At 48.0% G+C, this 27,963-nt stretch overlaps 1 protein-coding gene across 1 annotated transcript in view; it reads right to left on the bottom strand.

Annotated features, from left to right (window-relative positions):
* LOC144111263 (uncharacterized) overlaps window positions 1-19,581 on the bottom strand; it is an 89,518-nt gene extending 69,937 nt beyond the window's left edge. The window contains exon 1 of the mRNA XM_077644495.1: window positions 19,197-19,581. Within this exon, the coding sequence (XP_077500621.1) occupies window positions 19,197-19,233 (37 nt within the window). The 5' untranslated portion in view covers window positions 19,234-19,581. The remainder of the gene's footprint in view (window positions 1-19,196) is intronic.
* Window positions 19,582-27,963: the final 8,382 nt, after the last annotated feature.

The following is a 27,963-nucleotide window of genomic DNA, read 5'->3' as shown; positions in this document are numbered from 1 at the left end:
GTGCACGTTAAATAACCCCTGGTGGTCGAAATTTCCGGAGCCCTTCACTACGGCGTCTCTCATAGCCTGAGTCGCTTTGGGACGTTAAGCCCCCATAAACCATAAACCAGTTTTCATCTCCACAAGTGGTTTCCAGTCGCCGGCTAATAGTAGAGCTATCGGCTTCGTTTGAGGAACACGCGGTCCAAAGACTTTTGTCGCCGACTGTGCGTCTGTTTTGTTTTTTTACGCTGAGCGTTTCCCCCATCGATCGCAGTAACATTTCGCTATTTCTAGCAACACCTGCTATAATGTCGGCGTTCGTGCTCGTCTGGGTGCGCATTTGCAGACTCCAGATACAGCTTCCGCCTCCGGGCTTTAGTACGACCTTACGCAAAGAATAAAGAAAGGCAGCAGGAACTAGCAGTACGCGGAGCGGGACATACTAACACTAAGAAGCATGCGAAGTTACGAAAGCCCGGAAAAAGTTTGATGAAGCAGACGAACGTCAAATAACAGTATCAGTTGGCGACTGCGGGAAAGGCGCTGTGAGACTCCCGTGCTTTGCTTCATTTTCCGGAAAATCGGCCATATGCTGAAAGCGGCGCGGTTCCTAACGACTCGTCAATTTCCAGTCCTCTTAAAACAGGCACTGGCTGTCTGGTCCAGAGTTCTAAGTCTAATTCAAGTCCAGAGTCCCTAGACTACATCTGTGGTTTTTGCTCAAATATAGGCGTATTTCTTTACTATTCTGGAAAGCTGCGTCTCAGGTGTGGATGGAAGAGGAGGTAGAAGCTAAAAGGAGAATGGAATGTGTTTGACAGGTCCGTAAGTATCTCCCGTAGTAATGGATACGCCGTCAACATCATCAGCAGCGTCATCATAGCAGTCATCATCAGCAGCAGCACAACTGTGTCCACTGCGGGACAAAGGCGTCTACCATTAACCCAAACCTGTGTTAGGTGCGGCCACCTTATCCCCGCATACTTCCGAATCTCATCTACCCACGTATCTTCTGCCGCCTGCTGCTATGCTAGCTTTTTTTGGAACCCAGTCCGTTGCCCTTAACACGCCTCGCCAACAGACATTGGTTTGAGTAGCTGGCGCTCTATTCCATGAAAAGACGCTAAAAATGTTCGAATCATGAACTTACGTATGCTTTAATAAATGCCCGTGTACGACATTGCCGGAACTTCCGGCATAGCTGTAGACCATGCAGTCATTTATGAAAACAAGAAAGACCAGCAGCCAATGCCAATGGATAAACGAACACAGAGGACCCTAACACAGTATACGGCGCCTGCGACAATGTCACTGGTATCTTAGCTATCAAGGCTGTATTAAGTAATACAGCCGACGTACAGCCCTCATATGTCCGAGTAATACGACACCTTAGAGGAGAGAGTCGTTAAATAAATGGCGGGAAGGTACTTTGGCCAAGTTAATGCCCGATTTCCTACGCTGTACTGGGCAGAAGGGGAATAAAAGAACAAAAATGTGGATACCAAAAAGCGAGAAGAGAGCGCTACAAATTAAGTGCGTACACATCAAGGCATCGATAAACGGTCTTTGAAGCCCGCTCCTGGCAGCTATGGTATAGCGCCTAGAATATTCTAGGCGCTCTAGCTATCGAACGAAAAGGAGACTTACAGCATAGTGCGATCCGTGATCCGCTACAGTGATGCGCTTCCGCGGGGCAATTTACGCGCTGATTGGTCGCGACGAGGTAGGGGCGCGCGCAGCTGACGGGCACGTTGCGCCATCTGGCGCCCTCTGGGGTTTTCTGCGCCCGCACAGTGGCGCCTCGCGCAAGCGGTGCACGGTAGCGAATCGCTGATTGCGCTATGCTAAAACTCTATAATTATAAGTGTAACGTTAAAAGACAGGAATAGAGCAGATTGGGTCAGGAAACAAGCGATAGTTAAGAAGAGAAAATGGGTACGGGCAGATCATGTAAAGTGTAGTCAAGGTAACCAATGCTCGTTAACGGCCCCCTAATCGGCGCTTACAACTCCGGCCGCCTGATTTTACAACGACAGTGCGGTAAGCGCACTCGTGACTTCCTATGGTGTCTCATTCTTCCGCGAAAGCTCGAGTAAAATGAACGCCCAAATATCCTGCTGAGAGTTCATACCGGGTACATTGACGTGTTCTGCAGGGTTTCTGTATCAAATTCAGATTATTTTTTTGCGAAACTTGGGGATCGCTCACAGCTCCAACATTTACAGTAATGCCCTTCTTAACCAGCTCTTAGCACTTTTAGTCCACATTCCCGGGAGCTTTGCAGGCGCCAATCGCCGCGAGCCAGGCGATTCGCTTCAGAATCCAATAAAATCTATGCAGAGAGGTTATGTGCACATTAACAAAGGTCCGCAGTTCCCCGACCGCTCCTCTAACTATTACAGCTTAGTGCTGCAGGCTCTGGTATATAAAGCGCAGCACACCGCTTACGCACCATTATGTTTTATTGTTTGTTCATTATTGTTTACTTTGACCACCCGTTCATTATGCAACTTTTCAGCACGACATACTTGTAATTGGCGCCATGATTTCTTACGACCAATTTCCGACAAAATCCCAGCCACATCTCGCTCAACTCTTCTCCATAAATGATCTGCGTTCATGAATAAAAAGTTCAGTATGTTAATATGCATTCCCGCGTACGGATTCAAGCCTACATCCTCGTCCGCTTCCCAGGCAGTTACATCAAGAGACTTGTCTGTAAAAAATGCTTTAAAGGGACTATGGCAGACATTCAACAACATGTAGAGCGGACCTTGACACACGTTATTAACAAGTTCGGCCGTGTTAATAATAATAATAATTGGTTTTTGGGGAGAGTAAATGGCGCAGTATCTGTCTCGTATATCGTTGGACACCTGAACCGCGCCGTAAGGGAAGGGATAAAGGAAGGGGTGAAAGAAGGAAGGACGACAGAGGTGCCGTAGTGGAGGGCTCCGGAATAATTTCGACCTCCTGGGGATCTTTAACGTGCACTGACATCGCACAGCACACGGGCGCCTTCGAAAAAAGAAAAACCAAAAGAGACAACCCGTTGCGAAGACATTTCCTAAACACGTCTTAAGACAGTAGACGGCCCAAATTGGCTAAAATGAGCCGAGCAAAATTAACTAGAAAACAAAACAAAAACACGCAGACAGAGGAAGCAGGCGCATGTCGAAACCCGACCTAAAGCTGAAGTTTAAAGAAACTATCGCAGGGAACGTACAAAGGTGAGCAGGCTTATCTAGAGCACTGAAGAGATGTGCTTCGAGACAAAGTGAAATCTTGTGCAGCTGTTTTGCTGCGGCTAGATTAGTGCTCGTACTGTTCTTGTGGTTTCATCTTCCGTGTAGGCGTTTGTTTAGCGCTTTATCGCAGTTTACTTTTGGGAACCAAAAATTCCTTGGAGGCACTTAGATATCTCTTGGCTGCGGGAAGGCGAAAGCCGTTTGCGACCCATTCCACTGATTTGAATTTGCCGCGCTTGAATTCATTTCACGACAGAGGATAAGAGTGGCTTGCGTGAGCGTGGCTCCACGTGACCTAGGTGGCGATGTAACGGACGGACGGTCACCGCGAGTTGGTCACGTGACCTAGGTGGCGATGTAACGGACGGACGGTCACCGCGAGTATAAGCCATTAAAGGCTATCGCCCTAATAATTGCTTTAAAACTCAACATATGTTGCCCTGCCAACCACAGCTCGAGCGCTCTGGACAGGCCTGCTCACGTCTCTACGTTACAGCAGCTGAATGTTACGAATGCGTATAAAAAAACAATGCGCAAAGAAAAAATCAGAAACGTAAAACTAACGTATAAAAACAGTATGTGATCCCTGCAGTATGCTTTCTTCCTTTAAGTCTGCGGATATTTTTTTAACATTATAAGCCGCATGGGTCCGAAATGCGTAGGTGGTAAAAAATTCGCCTACTTGGTGGAGAGAATTGACGTCATCAGAGTGGAAGCACGTCACTTCCGGTAAAGCCATCAACAGCTGCTTATGCCATCGCATTGCCAGCTCATAATGAAATTAGGTGTCCCTTTCACAGAGGACAAGATGCTTTGTCCGTGGCCATAACAGTCGACTGCCATCAAGGCTTACAAGGCACTGATTTTTTTTAGAACGACTGCCTTGATTGACAGATTTCGACTGTGTTTCCCGTTATTCTCTCTTCCCTTTATAATCCCCTCATTCCCTTCACCAGGGCAGGGTAGCCAACCGTAAGCCTTTCTGGTTGACATTCCCGCCTATCCCCCCCCCCCCCCCCACCCCTTACTTATCTCTCACAAAAATCTTCCAGCTTCTCCCTAACAAAATTCCCTGATTGGTTAATTTCGTGATAATGCCATCAGGGTCACGGAACCCCAACTGACCAATCGGAAAGCATCGCGAAGTTTGAGAGCCCCCACAATATTCAGTGCTTGGTCGAAAGAGGTCACGCGACCTTGTGACGTCATTACAACCTGCCCACCATGGAAAGTGGCAGCGTATACCACGAGACTACGAGAAAACTGTATGCCGCTGCCAAATTCAATGCATTTACCACCTCAGATTCAGATTCAGACCATTTAATTCCTTTCAGTTGAAGGTGGAATACGAGGCAAAAGGCATGGAGCCTGACAAGGCCTCGACTTCCATCTTTAGTTCGGAGCAGGCAAAACTTCAATACATTTGCAGGGATTTCTCCCGATGAAACGGTGTACACATAGACATAAAATATAAAGTACATACGAACACAAAATGCTGGCTGTCGATTAACGCCGAAAGCACATCAGAGCACCCGCGACAACACACTGGCGAGAAAAAGAAACAGCTGGATAACATGCTGACAGAAACATGAAAAAAAAATCTTTTTCGCAAGAGTGGTGATTTGCATGGGCATATGAGTGCAGCTATGTACATAAGATATCATCAGTGATCATTAGGAATGCTTTGTACTGTAATTTGAAGGGCTTAAATGGTAGCGTAATATCAATGTAGGACTAATGATGGCTAAATAACTTTGTTGATTAATAATCAACATCCTGTCTCCCATAATTTGTTCTCACTTTTATTACCATCTGCCTATCGTGGCCTGAGCGCATGAGCATTACGGGAACTGGAAAAGAGCAACTTGAGTCTCACAAGGCACACCGGTGTCTGTGTTTGAAGCAGCCGCCTGCCGGGGCGGTGAAGCATTGCTTAACCGCTGCACCAGTAGCGGAATGGGGACTTCCCGCTATCTATGAAAGTGACTCAGAGGCTCATGACATCATCAACACCACATGACCGCCAATTTAACAATCATACGGCACCGCCAAGTTTGAAAATCTGGGGACCCCCAAGAATTCCGAAGGACCCGAAAAATAGGGAAGTAGGACCAGACAGAAAATGTATTAAGGTATATTGGCGGGGAGGAGTAGGTGAATTGAAGTGGTTGATTGGGTCGGATTAGTATAATCTCATATGATAATTTAATGGAATGTACAGGGTTGGTGAAAAGTTGCCAGGCCACAGGGTCTGCTTTCCATCGGTATGTCCTGGTACTTGAGATGCCGATAAACTTATCAAGGTTGTGAGAGGTTAGAACGATACTTCTACGCTCTACAGACATTTTGAGCTTTGGGGATATCGTAACTGCCTGGCTATAGCGTTCAAAAGCAGACCCTGTGGCCTGGGAACTTTTGACCGACCCTGTACGTGAATATTCTAGAAGGTGACAGCTCATGCATACCATATAAAGGGCAATGGAACGGGCTGCAACCAAAGTTTTGGCGGGAAATTACCAACAAGAACTTTGAACACTCATTGCAGACACCAGGGCAGACAACCTAAACGCCATCGCATTTTCCTCATCAATAATGGGGTTAAGAAGACCCCCCTACCCCTAGTTTTTTTGCAAAGTCAATTTTTGAAAAGTAGAGCGTAAGTAAAGCTACAGCTCATAAAAAGCTCCACTTGTTACCTTACTGAGCAATACAGGCCGTGAAAATAATGCTACTATGCAAGATTTCATTCAAAAGAGCTACAACTGGGGCTAGTTGGAAATGCATCCTTGAAGGTATTGGCGAGCGCTACCAAAATACGGAAAGGGACGAAGACACAGGACAAGCGCTTGTCCTCCTGTGTGTTCGTCCCTTTCCGTATTTTGGTAGCGCTCACCAATACCTTCAAGGAAGATTTCATTCCTCACGGCTTGCAAAGAGGAATCGCAATGAGGAAAGCATTCGCATAACGAGGCAGTGCGAGAAATATGCGGCTTCATTGAAACGCTTTTGCTTTCCTAGAGGTACGTCTAAATCACCAGGAAAATTTAGAGGAGTAGCCCAGACCTTGAACGCTTGCTCTTGGAAGCTCCAGACGCTCCAGACTGATGAGCCCTAGGACGCGGGTTCAGTCCCGGCTGTGGTGACCGCGTTTCGATGGAGGCGAAAAGCAAATGATGCCAGCATGCTGCGTCATTTAAGTCCAATATCTCCAGGAGGTCGTTTGTATTTTAAAACGTTTATTGTCAGCACTGAACCCTGGTGGGCACTATACTAGATGGCTTCGAGCCGATGGATCTCGGCGGCCTTGTGGGGCCGCTCAGTGGCCCGGAATTGCGTCGACGGGTCTGAGCTGGCCAGTATAGCCTCCCACCGCTCTGTAGAAGGTACTGGTATCAGATCCACCGGAGGCGGCGCCTTTTTGCAGCTAAACAGAATGAGATCGTTTCCGGCTATCTCACCGCATTCTTTGCAAGTCGGATTATATTGCGTTGGGTACATCAGTGCTAGCCTCGGCGGGCTCTTTTAAAGAAGGCTCGCGTCTGGAGCCGACGCCACGTTGCCTCCTGGCATTTGTCGACCTTTTTGTCTGGTGGCGGATAGATTTTTCCGCAGCCCTAAACTACGGCACCTATTTCTCTCTTCTTTCACTCCCACCTTCCTCCCTTCCCTTGCCCCGCCGCGGTGGCTCAGTGGTTAGGGCGCTCGACTACTGATCCGGAGTTCCCGGGTTCGAACCCGACCGCGGCGGCTGCGTTTTTATGGAGGAAAAACGCTAAGGCACCCGTGTGCTGTGCGATGTCAGTGCATGTTAAAGATCCCCAGGTGGTCGAAATTATTCCGGAGCCCTCCACTACGGCACCTATTCTTCCTTTCTTCTTTCACTCCCTCCTTTATCCCTTCCCTTATGGCGCGGTTCAGGTGTCCAAAGATATATGAGACAGATACTGCGCCATTTCCTTTCCCCAAAAACCAATTATTATTATTATTATTATTATTATTATTATTATTCCCTTCCCTTACTGAACCAGTTATTATTATTATTATTATTCCCTTCCCTTACTGCGCTGTTCGAGTGTCCACCGAGATGTGAGGCAATTACTGCGGCATTTGCTTTCCACAAAAAATTTTTTTTTTCTAACTTAGAACACTCTAAATACCCGACTTTCTCGAGCTTAATCCCACACTGGCTTCAGTACATACCCCCACTACCTGCCTTCCTAGGTGCGAGCAAAACCATCACGGCATCGGGAAATGGTTCCACCACAGCGGGACATGCAGGGCACAACGTTCTCGCGGAATTCATCACCGTCGCTGGAATGCGTGGCCGGCTGTCGCACGGGTCCTCCCTCGCCTCTCCCGCCGAGTGTCGTATGGGAAGAAGGAAGGAAGCAACGCATAACGGAACCCCCGCGTGCTAACAAGGAGCCGTGTCAGCCGCGGCGTTTCACAGGTCCAGACCGATGGATACATCGTTTCCTCCCCACCCCCGCCGTCTCCCATTGCCCAACAGCTGCAAATGAACACGGTCCGACACGGATCAGCGCGTTCAACCCGATTTCTACCCCGCGACGTTCCGTTCATGGTCGAAGCTTCGTTTCTGTCGCGCCTGTGTTTGCTTTGACACCGTCCCTCGCTTTTATTTTGTTGTTATTCTACTGGCGCGTGTCGCGTCCATAGCAATACACATATCTCTCTCTCTCTCTTTTTGCAAGGCCTCTCCACCTCACACAAACACTCCGCCGGGCGTGCATCGGATCTACGACTGACCGGCTCTGGCGGTCATGTGCGCTCGGCGAACAGCCGCCACCGGAAGTAGCGGCTTTACTTCCGGGCGTGTTCTTTCGCTCGGCGTTCGCTCATAGCGTTCGCCCGGCGAGCCGATACACTTTTATTATATTTCGGGCCGCACGCACGTGCCTGCGTGGCCTGGGCCACGCCACCCGCTGACTGCTGCAGTTGCCGCATCGGACGACCTCCGCCAAGCCTTCTGCTGCCGGAAGTGATCCGCGGACGCCGCCAGAGCGCGCTCGGGCTGCTGCCAGCGTCTCGTCAGGCTGACGTCGCTGACGCTTCGCTCTGAGCAGCGCGGCCCTGTCTTTTCTTTCTTTTTTATTCTTGCTCTGTTCAAGGGCGCGAGAGTGCGACGTGCCTAAATAATCCGCCCCAATCTCTGCCTCGAGAGGAGCGGAGACGTATGCAAAATAAAGAAGCGAACTGTAGTTGTGTGCACCAACGTTGCGCGCAGCCGCTAAGAGAGGAGGGAAATGAGCGACCTCTGACGGAGTGCTCAGTGGTTGTGTGTTGATAGGTTCCGCGTGGGTCACTAAGCCAGAAAAAAAAAAGTAAATCGAGTGTTTTGATAATAACGGTGCTTTATTTGGTAACTGCAATCGGGTCGTTCCACCACAGCTCTGCCTTGTATGGTGCGAACTTATTTCCTATGCGTCCTTTAGTCATTGTACTCGTGATTACATCCCAGTATGTGTGTGTGGGGGGGAGGGGGGGGGGGGAGAAATGGTCGGGGAGGACGTAGGGCATAGGCATGATGTTGGAAAGATGGCAGCCCTATTCAGCACTCTTAAGCGGCCAAGATACGATTAACGTTCGCGAAAAACTTGGCCGTCTGCCTTATACGCACAATTTAGCTGCATTTTCAAGAAACGGGCATTTTACAGACAGAATTGTTGTGTATCAGGCGCATTTGTAGTTTAATGGCGGAGTGAGTGAGTGAGTGAGTGAGTGAGTGAGTGAGTGAGTGAGTGAGTGAGTGAGTGAGTGAGTGAGTGAGTGAGTGAGTGAGTGAGTGAGTGAGTGAGTGAGTGAGTGAGTGTCCAACCGCCCACTGAATAAGCTGCTCCAGCTGCATGCTTCTGAACACGCCTGCCTTCGAGCCTGTGTGACGTGTCCATCCCCAGCTTTAGTCAAAAAGCACTTAATGTCTGACAAACGCATAGAATATGTACTAGTACATTAGGTGCAACAACTACGCGACAAAGACTACAAACACTACAAAGTTGCTGCTTGTTTAGTCTAAGTGCATTGTTTCTCGGAAAAATGTTTCGCCCCTGCTAATTGCACGCGTCAAGCACCAGCCTTAACACACGCTGCATGCAACAACCAAGGGACGCCCTCGCGGCAAAGCCTGTCCGTTTGGCATCGCCAAGCGGCGGCGTGCTTCGAAGGGCACCTTTGGCTTATGCTGATCTCACGAAAGCGCGCGATGGAGGCTTTGAAACGGGCGGCGCGCTTCTCTCCGACGGCGCTCGCGGCATAAGCGTATCTTCCACTCCACTCCGGAGAGCCTTTTAAAGCAGCGCAAAGTGAATCGGGTCACGTTTCGGCTGCGCGGAACTGCCACTCTGCGTCTTTCTTGACGCGGCTGCGTGGGCTGGGATTCGTTACGTTAGGCGCTGGATCGGAGTCGTGCGGCTGTTCGAAATCTGTTGAGCTTGACAACGCGCCACCGGTGCTGTAGGCCTTGTCAGGAAGCGGACTTGTCGGATAGATGGAAGCGCATTTAGCGGCGTTGTTTGAAGGTCTATATCACTGGTTTCTCGAGGAGCTATTTTTAGTGCACCAATGTGTCGCGGGTGTTCTAACTCAGCTTAGCGACCCTGACATTCGTTTAAATGGATAAATATTCTGAGGGCACTTAAGTCTGCTTACGTGCAGGAACGCGAAAGCATGCGTAACTTTTTAGAACGCGGGTTTTCCGCGCCTGTAGGCATTGCATTTTTCCTGTTGTTGTTTTATACTTTCGATTAGTAATTATTTTGTTTTATTTATTTTCATTCCTTGGTTCTCGATTTTATTTTTTAACTTATTATTTCCCTAATTTTTATTTTTATTTTTATTTTATTTTTACTAATGGTCAATTCATGACTATTACATATTACTAATCACCCATCACATATTAATTCCTAAGAGTATATGGGTTATAGCAATTATGCCATTGGTGACGTCATAGTGTGACAGATTTCGCGGACGGACGGACAGACAACGATGAGCCATTAAAGGTTTCGCCTCAAAAATCGCTGCGATATACGAGAGCGAACATGCGAGCTTCCTATGTAAAAGAAGACTTTCGAGGAATCCAGCACACTACAGATATTGAGAGACCACTGTTATTGGCTAATTCGAGGGAAATGCACGATTCGTAACCTTTAGAGATACGTAACCTTTAGAGTTAAAGACTATGCCTTGCGTTTCCCCGGATCGAAAAACTAAGAGAGCGACAAGAAATTAAATTAAAGGCAAATATTTAGGAACAAAACCATGCGTTGATTTTTCTCTGGTTGGACTTCCCTAGATCGCAGAAAACATCACGATGATTCTTGAGCATTAGCTGCTTAGGTTATTCCACAGCGTCCGCTTGTTCTGATGAAGCAGAACGTCTCTTTTTATTTTTTCCTCCTTTGAGCCGGGAAAATAATTGGGTCACGTGGAAAGCACGTGGTTTTATGTTAAGTGGGGTCAGAGTGCTTCGCTAAACAAAAAAAAAAACCAGTTTATACTTTGAACCTCCTGATAGCTCGTTTTGTTAGCTTTCAGAAAATATATTACATTTTGGTATTTGCCACTGAAATGTGTTGTTTTTTCTATTGTTTTCCGTCGTCACGTCGAACGAAAAAGTGAGAGTTTTCAGAGGCTTCCCTTGCGTTTTTCTCAACCCACTTTGTTTATCAAGAATATCAGTTTTTAGATTTTGCAATAATAATAATAATAATAATAATAATAATAATAATAATAATAATAATAATAATAATAATAATAATAATAATAATAATAATAATAATAATAATTGGTTTTGGGGAAAGGAAATGGCGCAGTATCTGTCTCATATATCGTTGGACACCTGAACCGCGCCGTAAGGGAAAGGATAAGGGAGTGAGTGAAAGAGGAAAGGAAGAAGGAGGTGCCGTAGTGGAGGGCTCCGGAATAATTTCGACCACCTGTGGATATTTAACATGCACTGACATCGCACAGCACACGGGCGCCTTAGCGTTTTGCCTCCATAAAAACGCAGCCGCCGCGGTCGAGTTCGAACCCGGGAACTCCGGATCAGTAGTGGAGCGCCCTAACCACTGAGCCACCGCGGCGGGCTGATAGAACATTTCTTCAGCTTTCGCCGCCGCGGTGGCGCAGTGGTCATGACGCTCGGCTGCTGACCTGAAAGACGCGGGTTCGATCCCGGCCCCGGCGGTCGAATTTCGATTGAGGCGAAATTCCACAAGCCCGTGTACTGTGCGATGTCAGGGCACGTTACAGATCCCCAGTTGGTCGGAATTTCCGGACCGCTTAACTACGGCGACCAGAGCCGCTTTAGGACGTTAAAACCCTATCAACGAAACCATTTCTTCAGTTTTAAGAAAATATTTTACACTTGGGTATTTGCAACCTCGCAAATGCTTTTTTGATCTTTTAGCAGCATTTTTTAGGGTTCATGTACCTTTTCCTTGGGAACTATAGTGCGTAAGCAAACAAACTCTCTCACAGATTTCAATCAATGCCTTTTCCTAGACTGCAGGGAACTACAACCAATCAGCTTAAGTCAAATTGTATTTTTATTCTTAAAGGAACATTAATGGGTGTAATTTTATAGTACCGACAAGCAAGAAAATAGTAATATATAAATTTTTTTTCCCCTCAAAGCTCATAATTTGTCTCCCTTTTGAGTCAGCGTAGAGACAAAGACTGAACTGGTTTTGGTGGCAGAAGGTCTGCTTAGGGATCTTGGTGATAGGCAAAAATTCAGGGGGGCACATTGTTGGCAAAAACTGCAGTGAGGCGAAAGCCCTTAGCGTGGTGTTACTGGTTATGTCGTTGAATAGTGGTGAAGGTATTGATTAAAAGACGCCAAAGAGCGCCTAGGCGGCATCCTTCTAGATCGGCGTTCAGGAGGCGTCTGGCAGGATTGCCTGGAGAACGCTCCTCTCCAACGATGGTGGCGCCACTCAATGACGTCACACGCTCATCAGCCACACGGCTCTATCATTTTCTTTGCGATGCCACCAGACTTATCTCGATTGATCGCGGCTGCGCGCAACTGCTTCCACATTGGAGGATGAAAAGGTAGGTGGTGGTAGTGTTTTTTTTTATTAAAATAATAATAAATAGGAAGGAAAAGATATTTGCTAGCCCCTGCATCTGCCATCGATACCGAATCACCTGAGCTGGGGCAGCGGAAATAAAGGACAGCAGGCAGAATGGAGAAATGAAATGAAAGAGGTGAGGGGACAGGAAGAGAGGATAGAGGGAGAAGTAGTGTGTACAAGCTATTTACACAATAAAAATGTGTCCAGGTTGTGCGCGTGGTTAGTTCATTTTAGAGGATGAAAGAAATTAAAATTGGTTTTTGGCGAAAGGAAACAGGGCAGTATCTATCTCGCATGTCGGCGGACACCTGAACCGCGCCGTAAGCGAAGAGAGAAAGGAGGGACTGAGAGAAGAAAATAAGAAAGAGGTGCAGCAGTGCAGGGCTCCGGAATAATTTCGACCACCTGGGGATCTTTACGCCAATCCCCCACCGTGGGTATGTGCCATCATCTTTTCAGGCAACAACAACAACAACAACGTGCACCTACTTAGCGTTTCGCCTGCAACGAAACGCGGCCGCCGCAGTCTGATTCGAACCCGGGTACTCCGGATCAGTAGAGGAGCGGAAGTTTATTCCTCACGAAACGCGAAATCGTGTGATTTAATTCCTCTAAAATGAACTAATCACGCGCACAAGTTGGACAAATTTCTTATTGTATAAATAGTTTGTACATATTACCTCTGCCCCCTGTCCTCTATTCCTGTCCACTCACCTCCTTCATTTCATTTCTCCAATCTGCCTGCTATCCTTTATTTCCGCTGCCCCAGCTCAGGTGCTTCAGTATCGATGGCAGAAGGCGGGCGTAGCAAAAATATTTTCCTTCCTTTTTACTATTATTTTAATAAAACCACTATCACCACCTTTCGCTTTAAAACATTGAGTGTAAAGACACATACGTGAGCAGCACGAAGGAAAGCTATACTAGGCTAATAATAATAATAATAATAATAATAATAATAATAATAATAATAATAATAATAATAATAATAATAATAATAATAATAATAAGTCAGTGGCGCATTTCCGGTAAGCGGCCCTAGTCACTGCTGCGCATGCGTCACTAGTTGCACCGAGCCACAGGTGTACCACCGCTGCGCCGCGCCGCGCCTTTGAAAATAATAATAATAATAATTGGTTTTGGGGGAAAGGAAATGGGGCAGTATCTGTCTCATATATCGTTGGACACCTGAACCGCGCCGTCAGGGAAGGGATAAAGGAGGGAGTGAAAATTGTTTTTTGGGGAAAGGAAATGGCGCAGTATCTGTTTCACATATCTGCGGGCATCTGAACCGCGCAGTAAGGGAAGGGTAAAGGAGGCACTTAGAGAAGGGAAGGGTAAATGAGGCACTTAGAGAAGAAAGGAAGAGAGAGGTGCCGTAGTGGAGGTCTCCGGAATAATTTCGGCCACCTGGGGATCTGTAACGTGCACTGACATCGCACAGCACACGGGCACCTTAGCGTTTCGCCTCCATCAAAACGCGGCCGCCGCAGTCGGGTTCGAACCAGGGTACTGCCTGCGCAAGAAGTCCCATCGGTCCTTTATACATATCATCAAATCACCACAATCTACAAACTCATCTGCATGACATTACCACTACCCCAGAGTACCTTGTCGCTCTTATCCAGCGCCACATGGCGACAATTACAAACGAGCCGCTTTGTTTCATCCTACCGTCTGTCATGCTTTCACCCCACTTTTTCTCATTATTGTAACACCTTTGGCGTGCCCAGATCCGCACTTTTCCACTACCTATGGGAATGCCCTTCCCCACAGGCAGTACCCCCGTCCCTAATCTCACTCATGCTTCCTGGGAGGCTGCTTTACGGACCGCTCAGCCCGCCGGCCTGAAATGGTTGGTGGATTGGGCTTTATGTGAAGCAGAAGCCTGTGGACTCCTGGACCAGTAGGCGATCACCCTGGAAGATTTTTTTTTCGTCTAATAAAAGTTTCCATCCATCCAAACCCGGGAACGAACCCGCACCTTTGGAATTTGGTTGGGGAAAGAAAATGGCGCAGTATCTGTCACATCTCGGCGGACACCAGAACCACGCGTAGGGAAAGGGATAAAGGGAGAAGTGAAAGAAGCGCCTTTCCTGAGAATCCAATTTTCAATTTCCTCTTCCTTTATTCTTTTCCTTCCCTTGCTGCTCCATAGCCTTGGCAACGCCATCGTCGCGTGCACATATCCTTTCATTCCTTCCCTTATCTCTTCCTGCCCCGCCGCGGTGGCTCAGTGGTTAGAGCGCTCGGCTACTGATCAGGAGTTCCCGGGTTCGATCCCGACCGCGGCGGCTGCGTTTTTATGGAGGAAAAACGCTAAGGCGCCTGTGTGCTGTGTGATATCATTGCACGTTAAAGATCCGACTCTTGCACGTTAAAGATCCGAAAGGACACGACTCTGTCCCCACTTTTCGCGCAGCGCGACACGTACGTATGTCAGCAGACGATGAGCGCACGTCTGCTCCGGCGAAACCACGCCAGCACTTCTCCTCACTACTGTCCCGAAGTAAAATCATTCCGGCTAGTGCAGAGTGTCAAAACTTGTTTTATTCAATGCCTAGCGCGTAAATAAACGGCAGGAACGCTTTCTACATGTTTACTACTAACCATATATACAATACACAGTGGCAAACTATTTCTCTTTATAGGCCGCACGTGGACAACGCGAGCTCGTGTACTTCGACAAATTACTAAGTTGGAAGCATCGACCATTGCTGTGATTCGCAGTGCTGTGATTCGCAGAAACTGGAAACTCGCCTACAAGCCTTGAAAACCCGCGCACAACACCTATCCGCGACGCCACTCCCCGACCTTTTGCCTACCACGAGCTCGCAAGCGACTGCAGCGCCACCTCGTATGTTTAGAAACATGCAGGAGGTCCATAGGCAGTTGATTTTCACGAAACGAAAGGCGCACAAATGGCTCCATGGGTCAGTGGACACCTCAATCTCGCTTTCATGTACAGTGGCGTTGGTATCCAACTGCAAAAACATGCTTTGCGTTCCAAACCGCCGTGGTGGCTCAGTGGGTAGGACACTCGGCTACTGAGCCGGGTACCTGCGTTTCGATGGAGGCGAAACGGCGCCCGTGTGCTGCGCGATGTCAGTGCACGTGAGCGATCCCCAGGTGATTGAATTTATCCCGGATCTCTCCACTACGGCACCTCTTTCTTCCTTTATTCTCTCAGTCCCTCCTATCTCCCTCCCCTTAAGGCGCGGCTCAGGTGTCAGCCGAGATGTGACAGATACTGCGCCATTTACTTTCCTCGAGCCCCAATTGCGTTCTACACACTGGATAGACAGCGCGCCCACCCTGCGGTTCAGGTGTCTGCCGATATGTGTGGCAGATACTGTGCCATTTCCATTGCCGTTCCTGGCAGGTGGCAGTTATGGTTCATCGCAAGAGATTGGTCACCAAATGAATAATAATAATAATAATTGGTTTTTGGGGAAAGGAAATGGCGCAGTATCTGTCTCATATATTCGTTGGACACCTGAACCTCGCCGTTAGGGAAGGGACAAGGGAAGTGAAAGAAGAAGGGAAGAAGGAGGTGCCGTAGTGGAGGGCTCCGGAATAATTTCGACCACCTGGGGATCTTTAATGTGCACTGACATCGCACAGCACACGGGCGCCTTAGCGTTTTTCTTCCATAAACACACAGCCGCCGCTTTCCTGTCACCAAGTGAACGCTTCGGCCTATCGCTGCAGTGCCGCGTGGCAGCCACAACATCCTCAGCGCTAATGCATGTAGCCCACATCTCTCTGACCAACGCCAAGTGCCTCAAAGCGCGAATGATGCGTCCAGTGACCCAGGAAGCCAGTTACGCACCCTTCCTTTCCTCAAAATCATTGCCGTCTAGAACAGTTGTCAACGCCAATGAACGCCGACAGCTTTACGATTCGTATATTCTAGATTAAATGAACTCATCGATAATCGTTTCTTATACTGTTTATTTTTATATATACATGTATTCAACCTCGCTCTATGATGCGGCTAAAGTGTATCGTCCAACTTGTGTTCGCGTCTCCAAGTGCTAGTTTGGATGGACATATTAAAATATCCAGCGCTCGGAAAGTGACTACAGATGGTTCGATTTGCACGTGCGTTTAATCCAACTATTCTCTCGAAAATTGGGTCAGCAAGGTGCAGCGCAACTTGCATCCCGACGACGCGAATGCATATAATTCATGTATTTGACTACCTCAGCTGCCCTACTGAAAGAAGTGTTTGAACCTTAGAAGAAAATTATAGGATTGCTATTAAATCTGCCTTAGAGCGGAATGCGAAAACGTTTCCCTTTCCTCTCTTTTTTCCTATATTTTTCATTTTTTCATGTTTGTATAATTTGAAAATTTCTTATTTATTTTTATTTTAGTGCTTTTATTTTATTCTCTTCTCTTTTTAAGTTCTTTATTAGCCCCGCCGCGGTGGCTCAGTGGTTAGGGGGCTCGACTACTGATCCGGAGTTTCCGGGTTCGAACCCGACCGCGGCGGCTGCGTTTTTATGGAGGAAAAACGCTAAGGCGCCCGTGTGCTGTGCGATGTCAGAGCACGTTAAAAGATCCCCAGGTGGTCGAAGTTATTCCGGAGCCGTCCACTACGGCACCTCTTCTTCCTTTCTTCTTTCACTCCCTCCTTTATCCCTTCCCTTACGGTGCGGTTCAGGTGTCCAACGATATATGAGACAGATACTGCGCCATTTCCTTTCCCCCAAATCCAATTATTATTATTATTATTATTATTATTATTATTATTATTATTATTATTATTATTATTATTATTATTATTATTATTATTATTATTATTATTATTTATCACTGTAGAACGACATAATCGTGCGGGCAAAATTTGCAGACACTTTTTTGCCGACGCGACATAACCATGTTTTTGAGGAAAGGAAATGGCGCTGTATCCTCACATCTCGGCGACACCTAAACCGCCGTAAGAGAAGTAATAATGGAGGGTGTGAAATAAGAAAGGAAGGAGGTGCCGTAGTGGAGGCCTCCGGAATAATTTCGACCACCTGGGGATCTTTAACGTGCACTGACATCGCACAGCACACGGGGGCTTTTTGCGTTTGGCCTTCATCGATACGCGGCCGCCGCGGTCGGGTTCGAAGCCGACCGCATTCATAAAAGTTACGAAGGCTCAATAGGGTGTATGAGCAAACGGCCCGTCGAAAACAGGTGAAGAAGGGAACTACAAGCCTTGCCTCTTTAAGTGTGGCATAGTCGCCACGTGTTCCCAGACGAACTGAGCCGCCTGACACCAAACCATCTACTTTCTTCGTCCACTCATTTGTGAAAATACAGCTACTTCACAGTTATCCTACATCTAAAGACTGAAATAAGAAGACCACTTCCATGTACCAGCTTGGTGTTTAAACATTTCCTTCCATCTCTCCCGTCGTAAAAATTCTACGTTGTCACGATGACTGTGCATCCCCATCAGCTGTCCATGCATCTTCGAAGAGTAAGTAAACGTTCCGTGAATGAATTATCTTGCGGGTAACCCCGATGGCGGGTAACTGAGATGACTTCGCGGTACACTCAAAAGAGTTGCGTTCACACTTTCTCATAAATCACGCTGGACTTTCTCGATGCCTAAGCGTGCCTCTAATTTCCTAACGTGCTTGAAAAAATCAGACAGCAGGACATCACATCTGCCACTACAGTTTTCTGCACTCCGGCTAAAAGAAAAAGCATCAGACTGATGCGGAAGCTATTCAAACGCAAGGCAGCGGCATTATCAAGCGCATGCTTTTCTCATGTGCTCGCGAGCCAACTACAGAGGTCTGGAAGTGCCATCGTCTCGTGTTCGTATACGTGACATTGCGAGACAGAGTGCATTTTTGTCTACAGTTGCACTGACAACTCGTAGCAGCAAATCAGTTAGGACGCACTTTCAAACTATCCTCGCGAATGTTCAGTGACCGTCACTTCAGCGACTCAGAGAGCCCGAAGCACGATAGTGCAATGTTTCCGAAAGAGTCGGCCAAGAACGTAAAGTTGTAACGATTGACTGGATTTAGGAATTCAGCACATGATTTGCTAGCTCCAATAGTTATGTCAGCTAGAAAGTCGACATATTGTGAGTGTGTGCAGTCGTGAACAAAAGTGGAACGCAACACCCAGCCGGTGGCGGAGCTCGGGAAAACTGCATTGTAACGCCATCTAGCAACAGTTGTCTGCAATCGAGACAATCGTGGCGGTGCCCCATTTTATCTACAAGCATATCAATTATCTCGCCTCGGTGCGTCGCGCTCCTTCTCGCCAAACGCTTCGACGCGATAGAAGTCGCGTGGGTGGCGTTTTTTTTTCATATTCTTGTTTTCACTGCATGGTTGAGATACGGCAAGGCAACCGGTACCAGCGCTCGCCGCGCTGCGTTTTGGCTAGCGTAATGGTCGTTCGTGTGACTCCCAATCGACGAACAAAAAGGCCATGTCTGTGGAGTCCAGTTATAGCTCAACATTAGTGGGTACGGTACTGCTGCGGCACCACTCGGCATTTCACCAAACAGTAGCGCGAATCACCGAAAGGAGCCAAGTGACATGCCTGCAGATAAGATGGGTCCCCCTTTGAGCTGTCCTGACCCGTGTCGCTGTCGCTAGATGGCACGTTTCGACGCACTTTTCCGGTGCTCCGCCATTGGCTGCGTGTTGTATACTTTTGCTCACGACTATACATAGATGGCACTGATGTCCTCAATAACTTGTACCATTTCAAGCGCAGACTCGGGCATGCCACACAGTACTAGCCGATTAGCATATTTATACAAGCACGCGACAGCGACAGAAACAAAACAAAAACAGCAAACGCATACGGGGCACCGTCAGTGCCACGTGACGTTCAGTAAATCACTTACGGCTGCTTCGTGTGGCCCTCATTTGCGCCTCTTGCATCTCATCCAACTCTGCAAGAGTGTCCTCCGCATTGATGTCGCTCCGGATGAAATCCAGTTTCCGCAGAAACACAGCCGGGGAAACACACTTCGCAAACGTGATGACAGCGACAGAGAGAAACGCAGTCCTTATCCCACATTGCCGTGTTCAGCGACAGCTGAAGAGTCCCCTTCGGACATCTGCAGTCGCCTTCTTGCGCGCAAACCCTGGAAAGACACACGGGAATCACACGTATGCGCGAAGCGCGCGGTTTAACCGCGACGTTTTAAAATCACGTTAGGCTTGGCGAGCGCAACGGTAAACCGCTGAGAGCCGTCGAACGTCGCGCTGAGCTAAGAGCGCATACGCGCCGACGGCCAGCGTCAGCCGACGGCAGCGCCACCACGGGTCAGCGTACGCGATAGCGGAAACGCCAACGTCACGCCAATGGGGGGGTCCAATGGTTGAGCGACCGGATGAGCTGCATTGTGCGGGACCACAGGCGCTGTGCCCTCTCCCTTTTACAGTGCATCCGCCGGTCCGCATTATGGACCGTCAGATGCGACATACCTGGTCAGGCCAGAATCGAAGTGCGCATATCGCGTTCCCGGTTTTTTCTCTTCTGTCCATTTTTCGGAAGGCGCTCGTGGTCAGTGGCGTTACCGATTAGGCGTGGCCTATGGTAGCCGTAACCCTTTATTGCGATGTGCATTGCGTGTCAACCGGTAATGGGTCCTGGATGTCAAGGTGGCATTACGCAGGCCTTCTTCCTATGTGTGCTGGAGCTGCCGCTGCCTCCTCTTGCAGAATGATGACAGTGTGCTGTTTTGTCATGGCTAGTACTACTCATCGTTAGCAAGACTCGCCTCGTGACTGAAAAGCGTAGAATCGACACGTAACAACCAACACAATAGACGCACGACCGACTGGCTCATGATTGCAGTAGTGATTGTAGTTGCGTGGTTTAGTGGCACGCCCCGCCGCGGTGGCTCAGTGGTTAGGGCGCTCGACTACTGATCCGGAGTTCCCGGGTTCGAGCCCGACCGCGGCGGCTGCGTTTTTATTGAGGAAAAACGCTAAGGCGCCCGTGTGCTGTGCGATGTCAGTGCACGTTAAAGATCCCCAGGTGGTCGAAATTATTCCGGAGCCCTCCACTACGGCGCCCCTTTCTTCTTTCACTCCCCCCTTTACCCTTCCCTTACGGCGCGGTTCAGGTGTCCAACGATATATGAGACAGATACTGCGCCATTTCCTTTCCCCCCCAAAACAACCAATTATTAGTGGCACCACGGCAGAACCCACATCTGACCGAGCTGCTGAGTCAGATATCTCAGCCACGTCGGGCATCGTCTACAGATCTACACAAATTTGCTCAAAACAACGTTTAAATGTTCTTCACTAAGATAGTAGCAGCAGTGGCAGTAGTAGTAGTAGTCGTAGTAGTAGTAGTACTAGTAGTAGCAGTAGTAGTTATAAACATTTTTTTCCTTTCCTGGAGTCAGTGACCTCTCTCGTTGGGGCCCTTATACCGAGCCTTCATTATCCGCAGCTACCCTGCAGGCCCGGTCGATCAACTATCGTTGTCCATCCGGGTCTTTTCTGGAAAGAGAGGCTTCCCATATTGAAGGGGTGGGGCTTGAGAGGGTTGCCAGGTTAGTAGAGTTTAGATACTTCCAAGCTTTAATTTCTCGCCGGTTATTTAGGTATATGGGGCGAGTTTTTTTCTAAAATGGTGTACGCAAAAATCAGTGGCGTCATGCAAAATAAATAGGTGATGCCATAAAAATTTCGACGTCATCTGTGAAGAGCTTGCGTCCTTTTTAAAAAAGTTTTGCCAGAATACAATGCAGTGCAGATACGTTTCTGCCTCTGCCCTCCTCTCACGAACTAAACTATAGCACGCGGAGAGGGAGCAGGATAGAGAGGTGGCTCTCCACATTCTTAATTGCACTGTGTACGGCCAAGTCCAGGATTCTTGGACGACAATTTTATTTCTGAGGAACCTGCGGAATATTGTAAATTAATAATAATAATAATTGGTTCTTGGGGAAAGGAAATGGCGCAGTATCTGTCTCATATATCGCTGGACACCTGAACCGCGCCGTAAGGGAAGGGTTAAAGGGGGAATGAAAGAAGAAAGGAAGAAGAGGTGTCGTAGTGGAGGGCTCCGGAATAAAATTTCGACCACCTGGGGATCTTTAACGTGCGCTGACATCGCACAGCACACGGGCGCCTTAGAGTTTTTCCTCCATAAGAACGCAGCCGCCACGGTCGGATTCGAACCCGGGAGCTCCGGATCAGTAGTCGAGCGCCCTAACCACTGAGCCACCACGACGGGGTAAATATTAATAATAATAATTGGTTTTGGGGGAAAGGAAATGGCGCAGTATCTGTCTCATATATCGTTGGACACCTGGACCGCGCCGAAAGGGAAGGGATAAAGGAGGGAGTGAAGGAAGAAAGGAAGAAGAGGTGCCGTAGTGGAGGGCTCCGGAATAATTTCGACCACCTGGGGATCTTTAACATGCACTGACATCGCACAGCACACGGGCGCCTTAGCGTTTTTCCTCCATAAAAACGCAGCCGCCGCGGTCGGGTTCGAACCCGGGAACTCCGGATCAGTAGACGAGCGCCCTAACCACTGAGCCACCGCGGCGGGTTTGTAAATTGCTATTACGGAAATATCGAAGGCATACAAATAACCAGTGTGAAACCATCCTCTTCCAATATCGGGCCGATTACCTGTGTCGCTTGGGTACGTATCGGGAGAACGGACTGCTGCCTTCAATATTTGTAAATTGCTATTACGGAAATATTGAAGGCAGCAGTCCGTTCTCCCGATACGTACCCAAGCGACAAATGTAATCGGCCCGATATTGGACGAGGATGGTTTCACACTGGTTCTTTGTATGACCATCCTTTGCCAATCATCATCATCATCATCATCAGCCCTACTACACCCACTGCAGGGCAAAGGCCTCTCCCATGTCTCTCCAATTAACCCTATCCTTTGCCAGCTGCATCCACCCTTTGCCTGCGAACTTCTTAATCTCATCCGCCCATCTAACCTTCTGCCGCCCCCTGCTACGCTTACTTTCTCTTGGAACCCACTCCGTTACCCTTAAAGACCAGCGGTTATCTTGCCTTCGCATTACATGCCCTGCCCAAGCCCATTTCTTTCTCTTGATTTCGACTAGGACGTCATTAACCCGTGTTTGTTCCCTCACCCACTCTGCCCGCTTCCGATCTCTTAACGTTACACCTATCATTTTTCTTTCCATGGCTCGCTGCGTTGTCCTTAACTTAAGCTGAACTCTTTTCGTTAGCCTCCACGTTTCTGCCCCGTAGGTGAGTACCGGTAAGATTATGCTGTTGTACACTTTCCTCTTGAGGGAAATTGGTAAACTGCCACTCATGATCTGCGAGAATTTGCCATATGCGCTCCACCCCATTCTTATCCTTCTAGTTATCTCCCTCTCATGATCCGGATCAGCTGTCACTACCTGCCCTAAGTAGACGTATTCCGGCACAATTTCTAGGCTCTCGCTGCCAATTGTGAACTGTTGTTCCCTTGCTAGGCTGTTGAACATTACCTTGGTTTTCTGCATGTTAATTTTTAGACCCATCGATCTGCTCTGCCTGTCTAACTCGTTGATCATGATTTGCAGTTCACCTCCTGAGTGACTCAGCAAGGCAATGTCATCGGCAAATCTCAGATTATTTAGGTATTCTCCATTTATTCTTATTCCCAACTGTTCCCAATTCAGGCCTCGAAATACCTTCTGCAAACATGCGGTGAACAGCATTGGCGAGATCGTGTCTCCTTGCCTGACGCCCTTCCTTATTAGAATTTTATTGCTGACTTTATGGAGGACTATAGTAGCTGTGCAGTTGCTATATATATCTTCCAGTATTTTGACATAAGGCTCTTCTACCCCCTGATTACGCAATGCCTGTATGACTGCTGAGGTTTCCACTGAGTCGAATGCTTTCTCGTAATCAATGAAAGCTATATATAGAGGTTGGTTATATTCTGCGCATTTCTCTATCACCTGATTGATGGTGTGAATATGATCTATTGTAGAATATCCTTTACGAAAGCCTGCCTGATCATTTGGTTGATTAAAGTCTAACGTTGCCCTGACTCTATTAGCGATTACCTTAGTAAATACTTTGTAGGCAACGGATAGTAAGCTGATCGGCCTGTAATTTTTCAAGTCCTTGGCGTCTCCCTTCTTATGAATTAAGATAATGTTTGCATTCTTCCAAGCTTCTGGTACAGTCGAGGTCATAAGGCATTGCGTATACAGGGTGGCTAGTTTTTCTAGCCAATACGTATCCAATATTGGGCCAATTAACCTGTGTTGTTTGGGTAGCAACGTATTTCGTGTCAAGTTTGTCCATCGATCACATCGAGTAAAGACTGCCATAGAAAGCCAGTGGGGAACGTTTACGGCGAACTCAAAAAAAGTTACTAGCAAAAAAATGCAATCCTGCCAACGCAGATCTGCGGGTATATCGATAGTTATAGTGAAATCTTACGATATCGGATAAAAAAAATGCGTTTATAATCTATTTCCCGTTGAAAAATCCGCTTGCCTGAAACCACCTGGGGATCTTTAACGTGCACTGACATCGCACAGCACAAAAACGCCAAGGCGCCCGTGTGCTGTGCGATGTCAGTGCACGTTAAAGATCCCCAGGTGGTCGAAATTATTCCGGAGCCCTCCACTACGGCACCCCTTCTTCCTTTCTTCTTTCACTCCCTCCTTTATCCCTTCCCTTACGGCGCGGTTCAGGTGTCCTACGATATATGAGACAGATACTGCGCCATTTCCTTTCCCCCCAAAACCAATTATTATTATTATTATTAATTCTGACTTGTGCAAGAGGGGAAGGGTGGGGAGTCGAAGGATGGGTACGAAAGGAAGGGAACAGCAATAAAGGAAAAGAGATTATGGAAGGCAGGAACTAAATCCCCTCAACAGACCATTGAGGGGCTTTAGCAGGAACAGCAATAAAGGAAAAGAGATGATGGAAGGCACCCGCCGCGGTGGCTCAGTGGTTAGGGCGCTCGACTACTGATCCGGAGTTCCCGGGTTCGAACCCGACCGCGGCGGCTGCGTTTTTATGGAGGCAAAACGCTAAGGCGCCCGTGAGCTGTGCGATGTCAGTGCACGTTAAAGATCCCCAGGTGGTCGAAATTATGTCGGAGCCCTCCACTACGGCACCTATTTCTCTTTCTTCTTTCACTCCCTCCTTTATCCCTTCCCTTACGGCGCGGTTCAGGTGTCCAACGATATATGAGACAGATACTGCGCCATTTCCTTTCCCCAAAAACCAATTATTATTATAGATGATGGAAGGCAAGGAATAATATGAAAAACAAGAAAGTGTGCGGGCAAGGAGGAAGACCAGACGCCACGTCACGATCCCGCAAGACTCAAATGTCCCTTCACCGCCTGATGAGGTATTGTCTAATCGTATACCCAATGGTCACAAAGCTCAGACAGATGTCGTCGCTGCCCAAACAGCGTAGAGTCGCTGCAAAATTTTTCCAAGTGACTCTAAAACATCGTAGTGCGCATAATAGCCCTCGTTTACAGTATGCAAAAACGCTTGAAGTGACAAACACTCTTGTTGTTCACTCCATCTGGTGCAACACTACAATTCTTTCCTTCCAATACTATTTCATTCGCGTTCTCCTACTATGCTGTGAGGCCTAGACCAATGTTTGCAAGGGTAAAAGTACACAGTAGAGCAGAACTGAAGTTTCGTTGATAAATTATTCCTGCCATGGATCTATTTAAAAGTCACAGCTGTAGCACTGTCTGCCTTTCAGAGCGGCAAAAAAAAATCTTTTCCAAAAAGCACCACCAGTACATGGTCTACAGAAAAGCCGTCCGTCCTCTCACCGCATCCTGTCAAAGCGCATTTACATAGACTCTTTCGGATGCTTTCGCAGAGCAGGTGGCGCAGCAACTTTGGCCATTCAATAATGCCAGCTGCGAGGATTTTGATCCGAACCTGCCGACCCCCGCCCGAGTCATTCAATGCACTGTTGGGGACAAAAGCATTCGTTCCCTGCCTACGTCCTATACACCCAAGGTTCAGCAACACAGGGTTGCAGCAACGCATGGCATAACTCCCACACAGCTCGACTCGCGCGGCGGCAATCCATACGTTACGCAAAGCGAAAAAAACCGAAAGTGTCGCAAGTTTCCCGGATTAAACCCCGCCCCCAACACCGCCCCTCCGGGAGTACTACCGATGCGCTCCCACACAGCAGCGTCCGCCAAACAATCGTGCATTTTTAATTGTTCGCGCCTGTGGGTGACGTTGGAAAGAGAAGGGTAGTGAGATGAAGAGGAAAGAGGGAAAGGAGGGAGCTGAAGCTTCACGGAGCTCCATCGCGCGGCGAGCGGAAGTCCGAGCAGCCCGTCGCTACAGAGAGCAAACTCGCATTGTGACGCGCCGGCGCCGAGCGCGCTGGGCGTAATGACGGGACCCCCGGAGCGGAGTCGACCGAGTCAATCTCCAAAACTCATTTGCATGCGCGCATTTGCAATGCAGCCCCGACGCTCTACAGTGAGAGTCCTTCAACCATCGGAAGCGTTTTATGCGCGACTCGCCTAGGGACCGCGCGTCTGCCTCGCGAACCCCCTCCCCCCTCCTCCTCCTTCTCCGCCCCTCGAAGCTTTATTGCCGACAGCGTCGACACTGTGTACTTATTTCTTTTTATCTTGTTTGTGTGTTTTTCCGGAGCTTCACAAAAGCCGAGCCGGCATACAGCACGCTACTGTAAGCAAGCGCCGGGCCTGGATTCACCCTCGGCCAGAGCACTCTGTGCGGATGGAATTCCTTTCTGACCTTTCTGCCCCCCCCCCCCCCCAGATGGAAATGGAACCGACGTGTATTCCTACTTCGGTTCTTATATGCATAGAAAAGAGGCGCCGAGAGTTTCTATGAGGCGCCGACAGGCGGCGCCGCTGATGCACTTGAACCTTGGGATTCGTCTGTATGTGGAAAAAATTGGGGATCACAACTGAGGGAAGGTGGCGCTCACCATCGCCCCACTACAAAGAGGCAGCATCTATCTATCCATCTATCCACACGTGCATGAAGTCGTCGCAATAGACATGTATCAAGCGCGGTCCCTTGAAGGAGCTTCCACAGCATGCCAGCTGGCCCACATGCGCACACTAAACAAATTCTCACCCTTAAGGGTGCAAATCAGCTGTCCCCAGACAAACACCCTTTTGGGTGCTAAAAAGGGTGCAGAGATCAGCACCCTTCAGGAAGGGCGCACAGCATGAAATTTCAGAGGGCGCGCATCAATCCAAGGCTTTTGCTTCATGGGTGGATCAATGTGGAGCACCCCTCCAACAAACATTCGTAGAGGTGTTATGGAAAAATAGTACCATTTAATGAGGGTGCAACCATTACATCCTTTAAAGTATCATTAAGTGCACCGTTCCTTAAGGGTGCTGATCTCGGCCCCCTTTTTTAGCACCGAACAATTGGAAAAGGGTGTTCGTCTGGGGACAGCTGATTCACACCTTAAAGGGTGAGAAATTGTTTAGTGTGCGGAGAGCCCCTCAAACTGAATCCGATTAGCTCTCACGTACGGCAGAACCCTTAAATACGTGCAAAAAAAAAAAAACGGTGGAACAGATCGCCTGACAACACAAGAACCGTGTTGCACGGTCGCCATCGGTCACACAGGTCTGACGATGTGGCAAAACACGGAGGGAGACTTGTTTTCAGGACTGTTGGTGCATGCTTAGGAAAAGATTCCGGAAGAAACGAGCGCTGACAACAGGACAGAATAAAGGGAAAAAAGTATAGAACGGAAGTATGTTCCAAGTGGCTTAGTTCAGTACCTTAGCAAGGAAATTTTCACGCAGTCATGTTCAAAGCCGTGACCAAATATTTATTTTACTTAGACTGCAGGAGTCCCTGTTTAGGGCATTTTTTTTTCCTTGCAGCATTTTGAGAGATCGTTGCATTTTCACTGCATTGTTTGAGAGCATTATTTCATTAATCCTTGCAGTTTGTCAGGTCTAACGAGGGCCGAATTAAAGGAATTCGCCAGTTACTATTCTAGTTGCGCGTGTTAGCGATTGCTTTCCGCCCTCCGCCAACTACGTTGAGTAGGGGCGACTCGTGAGATGGTTTTTGGCCGCCATCAACACCAAAGAATACGTCGCAAAAGAAAAAGTTGTTAATAATCAAGTTACAAGCTTTATTTAATCAGAAAGCAAAGGAATCAAAAACGTTAACGATTTCCACGGTCTTGTATGGAGTTGGAATGTGTTATAACAGTAAAGCTTGCAATGTCGTATAAGTGTACAGGTAGGTAAACGATCGACGAAAGTCAACAGCATTAGTGCAGAAACCTTCGAGTTAGCGCAAAAAACTGTCACGCCGCGCAAGCATATGACATTGAATGCCACTCTCATAAAGGCTGCGTTGTCATGAAAAATCAATATGGTCGGACCTTCGTTTCATATTTACATTAAAATACTCTACAGGGGCAAGCTAAAATAATGTTTATTCTTGGAACTACCGCTACAACCCGATTAGTCAAAAGAGCCTCACTGGAATTGGTTCTGCAGTTGACGTGCACGTAATTCAAACAACGTTTTCCAAATGTGCCACACTTAGTCATCAAGAGTTGCAAACTTGGATGTAAAACAATACCCGCCGCGATGGCTCAGTGGTTAGCGCGCTCGGCTACTGAGCCGGAGT

This window comes from Amblyomma americanum, chromosome 11 (assembly GCF_052857255.1).
Source record: "Amblyomma americanum isolate KBUSLIRL-KWMA chromosome 11, ASM5285725v1, whole genome shotgun sequence".
Lineage (NCBI taxonomy): Eukaryota > Metazoa > Arthropoda > Arachnida > Ixodida > Ixodidae > Amblyomma > Amblyomma americanum.
The sequence above is the reverse complement of the archived record's forward strand: the minus strand, read 5'-3'. Positions and strand labels throughout refer to the sequence as shown.